At 34.2% G+C, this 13,657-nt stretch overlaps 1 protein-coding gene across 2 annotated transcripts in view; it reads right to left on the reverse strand.

The window, feature by feature from the left end:
- The window catches only part of LOC149561250 (histone-lysine N-methyltransferase CLF-like), a 200,328-nt gene that overhangs the window by 130,978 nt on the left and 55,693 nt on the right, over positions 1–13,657 (reverse strand). For both annotated transcript variants that reach the window (XR_016363793.1, XM_089825035.1), the window contains exon 5: positions 3,358–3,519. Coding sequence is in view for 1 of the 2 variants with exons in the window: in XM_089825035.1 (XP_089681161.1) it covers positions 3,358–3,519 (162 nt within the window). In the remaining variant the exon portion in view is untranslated. The remainder of the gene's footprint in view (positions 1–3,357; positions 3,520–13,657) is intronic.

The following is a 13,657-nucleotide window of genomic DNA, read 5'->3' on the forward strand; positions in this document are numbered from 1 at the left end:
CTACTGTTGTGCTTGTGCTTGAGTTCTTTGATCTTGGGTGAATTTTGCCCTAAGGCAAATTCTTACATGGTATCAAAGCTATACCAAATTCTTACACATGGTAATCAATCCATATCCCCATGGCCTTGTCCTTCACTAGGACAATAGAAACAACACAGGGAACCAAGCTAGGTCTAATGCACCGCGTGTCGAGAAGCTCCTTAATAGCTTTTTCAATCCTATTCTCTATAAGTAGTAGCAATAACAAACTTAGAGCCTTCCTCCAACTCAATCATGTACTCAAGTCTCCATGGAAGAATCTCATTGAAAACCAAACATGCTTGTCCAACATTCTTGGAATATCTATGTAATAATTCTTAGGGTTTTCATTTGAAGCCGTAGGAGATAGGAAACATTGGGTTGACCATGCTACATCTCAATGCTTGAAAAATTATTTTCTTTCTTTCTTTATAAACGATCCTAAGAACACCATTTAACATACTGCTCAAAAGTACCTTCTTGCCATTAATGTTGAATTTGAGCTCCATTTTTTAAAATCCCAAGAATACTTTCCAAGGGAATGTAAACATTGTATGCCCAAGCTAGCATTGGCATCCCCTAAGCCTACCACATAAAAATAATCAAATAACATTGTGATTATTTATTGTGATACTCAACTAAGGTATCCTCTAATATAATGCAATATGGAATCCATCTAATACCATAATATTGAATCCCTCAAAATCCTCAATTGAAATGCCCCTCCTGGAAACTAAACAAAGTCTATGAAATTGTAAGTAGCCCTGCTATCAATTTAACATTGTCACTTGTTTCCCAATATTACTCCACACAGTTTGAAAGAATTGAATCTAGGTGAACCAAGCAAAGGCAAGAGTACCACCTTTCATCCCTTTGTATGATTGCTCCTCATTTCTCAACTGCTTAGAATTTATATCACTATGCTTGTTGCCTTGTATATATTCGAAGTTATCCTTCTCACTATCACATGCCACCTCAATATAGTGAACCTTGCCTTTTCCTAGACACATGTGACTTGGTTCTCAAGGTTCCTTGTCATTGAAGCTTAAGTTGTTTCTATGCAACTCACTACGAACATCAGTATCTAGTTTGTTTTTCTTAGGCCATTCTCGGTGAAAGGCTTTTTACACTTTTATCCTTTTGTAGCATAGATCTTTTGGAATGAAGTTTATTCTAGGCAATTGTTGAATCCATGTCTTTAGCCTTCTTAATGGCTGTCTCTAGAGAGTTAGGACTAAGAGCTTTTATCCATCCATATATAGCACCATCAACCACCTCTATGTTATATCAATGGCCAATATTGATAACTCTGAAAATCAGCAATGTAGGTGTCCACTGAACAACATTGTTCAAACTAAGCCAACTTCTTAAAATGATGTTTAGGTTCAAATTTGTCAATAAGCCTCTTAGTGAACTCTTCATAAGAGGTACTCTGATCATGCCCCATTGTGATCATTTTGTGGTGCCACCAACCATGAGCAGTAACAACCAAGTGAATAACAGCATATTTAAATGGCCTCATCTTCTAGCATGGAGATAAACCAGAAATAGGTATATATTTTTAGAACCCATGTTCTTGTCGTTGTCTTGCTAGACACATCATAGTAGAAGAGGACCAATTTGCCAACCTTTTTATGCAACTGATTTTCATATGTTCTTCAACTCTATAAATCGGTCAGAGGTCCTTATAATCTCTTAAAGATGTCTCAGGTTGAACACTTGGACCTACACTTGACTGTTTTGTTTCAGTCTTGCATGAAGTGATCTTGCAAACCATTTTATGTAGGTTCATTTTCAGCTTGTGGTTGGACTCTAGGAGAAATATAGGCATGAGAGGTCTACTATTAGTTATTCTAGTGTGCCGATTTGCAGTGCTGTTATTTAGTGAATTGGTCCCCTTGGCCATTATTGCCAGCACTATTATTGTTATTATTACTATTGCTATTGCCCCCCAATGAGCCACCAGATCCACCAACAGCGCAATGCATTGATTTGTTTCAAGCATGCATTGATTTGTTTATGTCGTCCCCTAACCAACATATTCACAATGTTCATTGTAGGATCTTCTCCTATGTCTATCACCCATATTCACTTCTCTCTATTCTATGACTGCTAAAGGATTAAAATTACTTTTTCTGATCCTTGAAAATGGATACTGATGAGAACCAAGTACTCTGGAAATTGTTTGCCCTTCTGTAACTTGTGGGGACTACCACTTTCTCTATTTCTGCAAATATCTCTGCTCTCTTTCGCACAAAAGAAACATAAGAAAGCATGATAACCAACTCATACCACTGAAGTAACACCTACTGGCCTATGCCCAAAATTCAACCCTTTCCCTCTACATGATTTAGTTTGCTTGATAGTTGACTGTTTTGTTTCAGACTGCAACAGATAATAATAGTTGCTTGTGTTTAAACTCAAAATTATAAAGAAATTTATGCAAATTGTAAGACAAGTCAACATCATCAAATCACATCAGGAAATAAGAGAAAATGCACTGAAACTGTTTGATATTCTGACCTGAATTAAACAGCAGTATTATTTGAACAGATTTGAAATACATAAGTCGGTCTAATGGCATGTTGAGCAGCAAATATTGGAAATTTATACCACTTTGTATGCAAAAGTGTAGACTAGTGAAGCCAATTCACTCTATGGTCATAGCAGAGACCACTATCCAAGATATAAAATCAATATTGCCCACATCAACTCCGGTCATGCCAGAATATTGATTATGTCGAATGATGAGCCCAGGTACACTCATGTCCAGTATGCTCCCACCATGGCTGTGTCTCCAAAGTCCCACAAGGGTATAGGTAATTACACCAAGACCAAGGAAGATCGTGCTATAAGCTAGGAGCTCACTCCATGGTAAAAAGATTGCTCAAGCCACAATGAAAGCAGCTAACACCATAAAGGACTCGTGCCAATAAAGGGAACCCCAACTAGAATATAAGAGGCCACAACAAATATTTATCCACATCCCAGACAAGTAAACTCACAACTAGATTAAAGAAGCAAGCAACTGGCAACAACCTTCAATTTTAATAAAAAATCAATCACCCGCATAAAGTAGACCCACACAAAAATTGAGAATAGTGGTACAACCCAAGAATTCATCCCTGCGACCAAGCTCAACAATATTTCATATTCAAGGAAAAAATTATATGCAACTTAGTTTCACAACCACATCTAATTGTTAAACTTTATCCATTTATTCAATGTCCAAAAGTTTCTTGTAATTCACCAGCAAGTATGAAATTCTAGAAGTTAACATCTCTAAGCAAAAATTTCTAAAAATACATTCTATCTCAGAACCACAACTTATCTACTCACCGTAAAACAAAATCATCCCCTTCAGTAAACTCGTGTCTCTCATCTTCCTCTTCAGCAACCTCCTCCTCACTATCACTACAAACCAATGCTTCATTTCCACATTTATCATAGTAAATACGCCTCCTTCCAACAACTGACTGATCATCTGCCATCCTTTGGTTCCTACAACACACAATAAAACTTTAGGATGGACTTAAAAAAACCTAATGTACAGCATTACAAGCCTATCAAGGAAAAAAATGCAAATGATGTAAAGTGTGTTTAATAAGGTAAATGCTTAATTAAATGAATATTATATCATTATGCAAACAGATTGAATAGAATGCACCTAAAAATTTCAAATATAATGATCTTTTTGTTGGGGCATATGCCCATAGACCGTTGCAACATTCAACTTCATGTCTATTTTAAGCATGCCTGCATGCTCACCTTCCAATCACCACAAGCATTTTTCAATTCTCTCAATTTCAAATGTCAAACTACAATCAACGAATCACACAACTCCTCTAACAAATTCATTTACATGGTAAAAATAAAATCATATCAATTAGTTTCTATATAGAAATATTTTCAATGCTTTAACATATCAAAAAAAGAAAAACTTTTTTAAAATTATTTACAAATGATATTTGATATTCCCAGATCTACACCTCCAATTCTCATCATTAATGCAGCAAATCCTACCACCGAGAGTTGAGACAACCACTTCAACACTAACATCAAACTTTGGCCTTCAAGTATAAAAGAAGTTGCAGGAAAGCACAAGTAAAACGTTGGGTAGCCTTCCTATAGTAAAAATTACTTTTTTTCCAAAAAATCATGCATTCTGCATTGTTTTCAAAAACCACAGCCTTCAGATATAAAAGGAGTTTGAGGAATGCATAAATAAAAGTTTCAGTAGATCTTCCCATAGTAAAACTAACTTTTATTTTTCAAAATTCATTCATCCTACAGTATTACGCTGACAGCATGAAAATTACATAAAGATATCCACATGGAAGACTCCTCTCTTAGAAAGGGTTGTATTGTGACCTTTCCACAAATCACTCCATTGAAAATAAAACTTTTATCAATTTAAAACTTTTTATCCAAAATAATGAAATGAGCAAATTATGCACATGAACACAATAACTCAATATTTATTTGGAAACCCAATGCGGGAGAAACCCACGACAAATAAATGCTTTTATATAAACTTGTTCTTTTACATTGATTTGTAGGCTCCAACCTACTAGAGGCTCCAACCTCTATGTTTATGAGCACCGACTCACTTGAAGCTCCAACTCCCACACTTTGCAGGCTCCGACCTACTGGAAGCTCCTAATCCCACTGCTCATGAGACTTATCTTCCACGTTTGCTTTTGTTGCTCTTAAAACTGATAATGGATTCTTTGAAATTCCTCTAACTTGAAACCAGTCAATACTTCCTTTCACCTTCACTTGTCTATTTAATATGTATATAAATATATATCAGATTATAAATCTGATTTATAATATATCCTTTTGTTATACTTACTTTGTTTGTATTTATATATATCAGATTAAATCTGAATATACATATATTTATTCTTTTCCGTACTTTATTTCTCTCTTATTCTTCAACTCCTTACTTCTCTTCTCACACTTCCGAATTCTTATTTTTACACTTCCCTTTTACTTTTCTGATTTTTCTGTGTACTCTTCTTATTCCATTTTCTTCACTCCTCTTACTGACTTCTCATAACTCTGTTTTTCTTATCACACACCTTTCATATATTATCCATTCTCCATTCCACACACTTCTCTAATCTGCTTCTCTGACTTCTTATATTAATGTATATCAGAAAATAGATCTGCATATTTTAGCACCTCTTCATATTTCTTCACCCTATAATATTTTTGCACCGATCTGCAATCTGCTCTACACTTCTTTTTATACTGCTTATTGATAGCTGAATCTATTCCTCTACATCCCACCAATGACTATCTTACTCCTTTGTATATCTTGGTCATTTGAGGTTGTGAGTTTTCAAAGAATCACATCTTCTTATAAACAAAACAACTCTTCATTTAGACTTTAATCGCACTTCTAATATCTTTAGATTATAGTGATGCCTCTTTAGAAAACGCACCCTTCATTCTAATTAGTTTTTAACTTGAGACAAATATATTGCCGGCTCCTTTATACTTTTAATAATATATCAATTTTATCACTGCCGTCATTGATTCATACATATTATCGCTGCCTACTCATTGCTTCTATTCATATAATGACTGGTGTAACATTATTTTATCTTATCGCTGCTCTTTTCACAATCCATTATTATGGTCTCCATATTCGCTGCTTCTGAGTTAATTGCAAACTCCACCATGGGATTAATGGCACATATCGGGATGTATCTTGTCACATACTCTTTGGTTACTGTCCAGATACACTTCTTTGACTATTACCGTTTACCAAAAACAAACTGAGATTTATAGAATATGAATTTACTTCCATAAATCGCCGCGTATATGGTTCGAATGTTTTCCAGAATAACACATGCATGGTACTCGCTTAAGCTTAAGATATTCTCCAAGAAATATTGACATCCAACCAAACCCTGTTAACAGGTTTGCTCCATGTGTATGCATGCGGTCGAAATATGGATATATTCATATTGTCATTGATAGCTTTTATCTTTACTGTTAACTGCTGTTTACTTTAGGTCCATTGTTTTGATCTGTGTATCATAATCATTTTCAAAATAATATCAAACTTCAATCTTCCGAATCCAATCTGCTGTTTCTTGATGTCGTCGTTTTCAGATTCTTCCGACCATATTTATTCACTCCTCTATTGTGGTTGATATAACTCCACCATTGATTTATTATTGACTCACGATGCCTTGATTTTGATTTTGTTAACTCGCAGAAAACTTCAGACAATGTCTGTAATATCATTGTCTATACTTTGTTTTCACAGTCAGAATGATTCATGTTTGCGATGATTATGCACCTCCCGATATTGAATTTGTTGTCTTCAGAATCGCTAGCTTTGTTCACAATATATGTAATTGCCGGTATGTGCTGATCACTAACTTCTCCTACGAAGTTTGTTCCTTTATAATTCCTAATCTTTAAATGCTGTATATTAATATTGTTCATAAACATTTATTGTTTTCTTTTAAGTTTCAATTAGGATCATTGTCTTATCTGAATTATTCCCGTTTCTCACTATAATCAATATTCTTCAAACAAAAACTCTAGTATCGCTATCACTGATGACGATATGTGAATATTCAAATCACTTCTTCATATGTCTTGATGCCAGTTTATAAATTGCCATTGTCTAATTCGATAGAGGAAATCATTTTCTTGAATCTCAATAGTATCTTCTTTGTTTGCATACGCCATCATTGTCTTCGAGGTCTTACATAATACAATTGCAGCCTCCAAACATTTACTGCTGCTTTTTAATTACTAGATACCTTCCCCAATCATGAAGTCTCACAAATGGTCAATAGGTGCTTCTTTCACATGTGTCTCACATACGTTCCAGATATGGCTGCTAGTCAATAAACAATTATTTGCTTTGATGAACTTTATTATCATTTAAATATCTTCTATCTATTCTTTGACTATTACTACCTTTGTCAATATGTGTTGATTGTATATCTCTCTGCCATGCTGATCAATCTATTTTATGTGGTCTATGTGACTCCAATATTATTTGAGTACAATAGTTGATGTATTATTGTACTTGCAACAGCTAATGTATTGTTGCATTTGATGGAGAAGTTACTTCAGCAGCTAATGTATTGCTGAGATTGATTATGTTATTGAGTAGGATTATTACAGATCTTCATAATCTGCTATCATGGAGGTTGATCAGCCTATGTGAGTCTCATGTTTTTGCTCATACCTTTCAATTGAGGAGGACAATCATTCTGGGTATTGTTGCATTCAATTCCTATCGTCCAGACAATTGTTTTAGGGGCAAGTTGGAAAGTGTTTGGTGCTGCAATTAATTATCTAAACTTTTGCTAGGCAAGAACAGGGGCAGCAGCTTGAGTATTTCGACTTGAGCTTGGAAGGTGCCTATCACATTGGATTTTTATTGTTCCTTCATCAACAACATTGGACGTCATCATTGCCAAGTTCTTCTTGCATTCACTAAGTAGTTTGCATTGTCATCATAGGCATTTTAATTGCTGCTATAAGTGAATACTCAGAAAATCAAATTTGGCACTATTGTCAAACAATTGTAAGCCAAGAGTCTTGACCAATTCATAGCATCATTGTAGTAGACATTTTATTGCAAAGAAGGAGATATAAGTTGTTGGTCAACTACTATTGTAATTGAATATGTTATTGCCATTCATGATCAAATTATTAGTTTGCATGCCAATTGTTTGTCAAAATGTCAATTGGTTGTAGGTTCTCTTTTTTGGCATAAATAATGTTATAATTATGCATACCAAATGTTTGTTAAAATACCACTTGGCTGTAAGTGCATAAATGTCATCTTAGGTTGCATCCAAAGTGTTTGTCATAATTACTAGTTGTTGTAGCTGCATATTTCAAGTAGTTTCAGTCACATATATGCATTGAATATTGTCAAAATAAGTTTCATATTCATGTTAGGTCATTGTTTAGTCAATTTAGAGTCATTTGTAAACATTCTCATTGATGCTAATTGAAAAAAAGAGTCATTAAAGCAAACTGAAATGTTATATCAGTCATATGACCCTTGTATGTGAAGTGTTTGACGAAATTCTTCGAGCCTTCAATCAGCATTTAAGGTCAGATTTGAGCAGGGTCATTACACTCTAACATTAATGATCATTATTCTAACAATGTTGTCCTTGCTCGTGAAGTCATTTGACATCAATGACAACATTTCCATCAATCTCCCTCTTTGTCATTGATGGCAATACTTCCTCATCTCTTCTAGCTCTCTTCCTTTCTCTCTCCCCCTTTAACATCAATGGCAAAAGGATAATTTAAAAACTTCCATATGCAAACTATTCATCAAATGCTCCCCCTGTGAGAGTTATCTCGTACTCCCCCTGAGAAGAATTTCTCAATACTCTTGCATGATCAAATACTAACATCATTGCATCTACTTGTTTGAAGTTTCCTCTTTCAAACTTTGAGATCGATGCAATCAGCTATTTGTCTTTCTAATGTGATTAACTTATCTCACTCCTTTATGCAAGGGTTTAATGAATACACTCATTTGTATCTCCCCCTAAGCTTATTCCTTCTTCTTTCAAACTAGGAAGTGTGTGAACTGCAAGTTGCACTTGTGCTAGTTTCACCTTCTCCTTTGGTCATCTTTCTTCTCCAAACCCATGTAGTTCTTGCCTTGTGATTATCCTGCCTTGAAGTCTATTAAGGTTTGTTCTCCTTTTCGTGTTTCTCCATACAAAATAGGTTCTTTTTGTTTGACCTTTGTATAATTTCTCGTGTATTCATTATAAGATTTCATGTTCCCATATCTACAATGTTGTGCAAGGTGCCCATCATGATTTCTCCTACATCCATGAAAGCATTCATTTTGTTTTTTGGATTCTTTTGCTCTATGACCATAATGGTTGCACGTGTAACAATATCCATAGAATTTGTGTCAGAGTTCAGATGCATGCAATTGTCTTGGAGGGAAGGCTTTTCTGAATTTTTCTTTTTCTTTTGAAGATGTACTTGGTCTTTGATGATTTTTATCCATCTTTCTATCTTTGTCTTCGATAGGATTTATCAATATTTCAACATATCTTTCAAGTTTTCCTCTTTATTAGATCAATCTTCCATACTATTTCCTTCTTTGATGAAGCCTTTGAACGTGCAATCATGATTCTTCGAACCTCTTTAATATCTTACTCCTGTCTTGCTCATGGATGGTCTTTGGCTATCAATGATACTGGTCAGAATTTCAGAGCTCTTTACAAACTAAAGACCGGTATTCAATTTGGCAGTGGTTTTCTCTAAATCATATTTCAGCATGGTGACGACTTCTAATTTCACATCATCCGCTTCTTTTGCATTGAACTTCCTCATCATCTCATTCTGAACTGGTTTGTGTTCTTCTAATTGCGCTTTCAAATTTTCAATTACTTTGCTTGATTCTTTTTGGGCTTCATACAATTCTTGAATTTGAGATCTTAGTTTTGCATTCTTCTTAAGCTTTCCATTTTCTTTATAAGCATAATAAAACTTTTATCAATTTAAAACATTTTATCCAAACAATTAATTTCGAATGTTGAAATGAACAATTATGCACATGAACACAATAACTCAATATTTACGTGGAAACCCAATGTGGGAGAATACCACAGAAAATAAATGCTTTTATATAAGCTTGTTCTTTTACAATGATTTGTAGGCTCCAACCTACTAGCGGCTCCAACCCCTATGTTTATGAGCACTGACTCACTAGAAGCTCCAACTCTCACACTTCGCAAGCTCTAACCTACTGGAAGCTCTTACTCCCATACTTGGCAGGCTTTGACCTACTAGAAGCTCCTACTCCCACTGCTGATGAAACTTATCTTCCAACTTTGCTTTCGTTTCTCTTACAACTGATAATGGATACTTTGAAATTCCCCTAACATTGATACCAATGAATACTTCCTTATACCTTCACTTGTCTCTTTAATATGTATATAAATATATATCAGATTAGAAATCTGATTATGTAATATATTCTTTTGTTATACTTACTTTGCATTTATATATATCAGATTAAATCTGAATATATATATATATATATATATATATATATATATATATATATATATATATATATATATATATATATATTCTTTTCCATACTTTCTTTCTCTCTTATTCTTCAACTCCTTACTTTTCTTCTCACACTTCTGAATTCTTATTTTTGCACTTCCCTTTTACTTTTCTCATTTTTCTCTGTATTCTTCTTAATCCATTTTCTTCACTCCTCTTACTGACTTCTCATAGCTCTGTTTTTCTTATCACACACCTTTCATATATTATTCATTCTCCATTCCACACACTTCTCTGATCTGCTTCTCTGACTTCTTATATTAATGTATAACAGAAAATAAATCTGCATATTTTAGCACCTTTTCATATTTCTTCACCCTATAATATTTTTGCACCGATCTGCTCTACACTTCTTTTTATACTCCTTATTCATAGCTGAATCTATTCCTCTACATCCCACCAATGACCCTCTTATTCCTTTTTATATCTTGGTCATTTCAGGTTGTGATTTTTCAAAGAGTCACGTCTTCTTATAAACAAAACAACTCTTCATTTAGACTTTAATCGCACTTCTAATATCTTTCAATAATAGTGATGCCTCTTTAGAAAACGCACCCTTCATTCTAATTAGTTTTTAACTTGAGACAAATGTATTGCTGGGTCCTTGAAACTTTTAATAATAAATTAATTTTATCACTGTCGTCATTGATTCATACATATTATCGCTGCCTACTCATTGCTTTATTCTAATCATGACTGGTGTACCATTAGTTTGCTTATCACCGCTCTTTTCACAATCGTTATTGTGGTCACCATATTTGCTGCTTCTGATTTTATTGCAAACTCCACCGTGGGATTAATAGCACTTATCAGGATGTATCTCTTCACATACTCTTGGCAACTGTCCAGATACACTTCTTTGACTATTACCATCTACCACTAACAAACTGAGATTTATAGAATATGAGTTTACTACCATAAGTTGCTGGCACTGCATATATGGTTTGAATGCTTTCCAGAATAACACATGCATGGTAGTCGCTTAAGCTTAAGATATTCTCCACGAAATATCAACTTCCAACCAAACCCCATTAACAGGTTTGCTGCATGTGTATGCATACTGTACAAATATGGAAATATTCATATTGTCATTGATTGCTTTTATCCTTAGTGTTGACTGTTGTTTACTTTAGGTCCATTGTTTTGATCTGTGTATCATTATCGTTTTCAAAATAATATCGAACTTCAATCTCCCAAATCCATACTGCTGTTTCTTGATCACGTAATTTTCATATTCTTCTGACCATATTTATTCACTCCTCTATTGTTGTCAATATAACTCCACCACTGATTTATTATTGACTCACAATGCCTTGATTTTGATTCTGTTCACATGCAGAAAACTTCAGACAATCTCTGTAATATCGTTGTTCATACTTTGTTTTCACAGTCAGAAAGATTCATGTTTGCAATGGTTATACACCATATTTAATTTGTTGTCTTTAGAATTGCTAGCTTTGTTCACAATATATGTAATTGCCGGCATGTGCTGATCACTAACTTCTCCTACGAAGTTTGTTCCTTTATAATTCCTAACCTTTAAACGCTGTATATTGTTCATAAACATTTATTGTTTTCTTTAAAGTTTCAATTAGAATCATTATCTGATCTGAATTATTCCCGTTTCTCACAATAATCAGGATTCTTCAAACAAAAACCCCCGTCTCGCTATCACTGATTATGATATGTGAACATTCAAATCACTTCTTCATATGTCTTGATCCAGTTTATAAATTGCCATTGTGTAATTAGATCGAGGAATTCATTTGCTCAATAATATCTTCTTTGTTTGCATACACCATCATTGTCTTAGAGGTCTTGCATAATACAACTGCAGCCTCCAAACATTTACTGCTGCTTTTTAATTACTAGATACCTTCCCTGATCATGAAGTCTCACATATGTTTCCATTATGTTTGCTGTGAAACCTTTTATATTTAGTTTGATGTTTTCTATAGGCATTTTTATTTTTGAGTTGTCATGATTACTTAAGTCAAGGGACACGATGGAAAAAATTTAAAACAAATGGTTAGTGGTTTGCCCCTTCAAGTTGTATAATAGGGCACCATAATCGTGTAGATAAAAGAAAATAATTAAAATCAAACCATGATATATATATATATATATATATATATATATATATATATATATATTGTATAGACTTTCTTGGAGCAGAGCAATGTAGTTTTTTAACTGGTGTTTTATCATTGGTGTTCAATTGTTTTATTGCAATTACTATTAACTTATTATCTACCTGTCTCCAACTTGGTTTTTTCCTATCATTTAAATCAATATATCAAGGATATGCTTTGGTTTATCAAAACACATTTTCTGTTTCTGTGTTCTTCATTTGAATGGTTTATGTAAGGCAGAATTAAATAATTTTAGATAAGTCATAAGTGGTTTGAAAGATTTCTTTTGGATTATTAAGAACTTGATAATAAGCTTTCCTGCACGCGTACAAGATATAAACAATTAAAAGTTCCTGACAAATCAATATATAACCAATTAGGAGAACAAAATCATTGTATAGTTTGACTCCATTGCACTGTGGAAAGAAGGTACTGATCATTCACACCCTATAAGATAAACTCTCAAAAATTTACATCCATGTACATTTTCATTTTCATGCAGCAGGAGTAGGAATAGTGTAGTACTCCATTTCAAACCTATAAGTCATTTTGAAATAAATCAAGGAAGAAACATTTAAATGATTAATCATTCACATCCTACAATTATCATCAATTGATCCTAATATAACAAGTTATATTCGGTGATTGAGGTACATCCACCTAGGCATAGAAAAGCCTTAAGTCCAAGGAAGTTGCAACCACATTGATTTATTATGTTCTTTGGCCACATCAATCGTGAAACCTAAACATAGAACTTGGCATATTCGTAATGAACCAACAAATTGGCAACTCTGTTGGGGAGACAAGTGAAAAATCTAGCTAGGAAAAGTCACAGAGCTTTGTGATCTGGAGTCTGTTGCAGATTGTTTAAAAGATTGCAAAAGGTGGCTTTGCTGGAGGGATGAACTAGAAAAGTAATTTGATATTTTTCCTCATCAAGAGGTGGCAACTGTAAAAAAAATTTATGGCTACAATACGTCCAATAGTTGAAGCATAAAAAGTGTACCAGTCTGTAATGTCCCGAAGGCGAACTTGGCCTAAAGGCGATCTCGCCCCGAAGGCAATCTCGGCCCGAAGGCAATCTCTATCCAAAGGGAATCTCGATCCGAAGGGAATCTCGGTCCGAAGGGGATCTCAACCGGAAGAGGATCTTAAACTGAAGGCAATGACTTCCTAAAGAGGATCTCGACCCGAAGGCAATTGCTCTGATACCACAAAGCAAGTTTGAGAAAAATCAAGAAATTGGTCCCAAGAATCGAAACCCAAAAAATATATTGAAAAGTATTAAATGAGGTATGAAAAATTTAGTCTAGGGTCAACTTGGCAAAAGAGAGAGTGAAATCTCTAGTTAAAGAGGTATGAAATTTAATTTCTCACATCGCAAGCTAAAAAACACAAGTCAAGAG

Source organism: Cupressus sempervirens, chromosome 4 (genome assembly GCF_028749045.1).
Source record: "Cupressus sempervirens isolate cs-2001-9-10 chromosome 4, ASM2874904v1, whole genome shotgun sequence".
NCBI classification, from domain to species: Eukaryota; Viridiplantae; Streptophyta; class Pinopsida; order Cupressales; family Cupressaceae; genus Cupressus; species Cupressus sempervirens.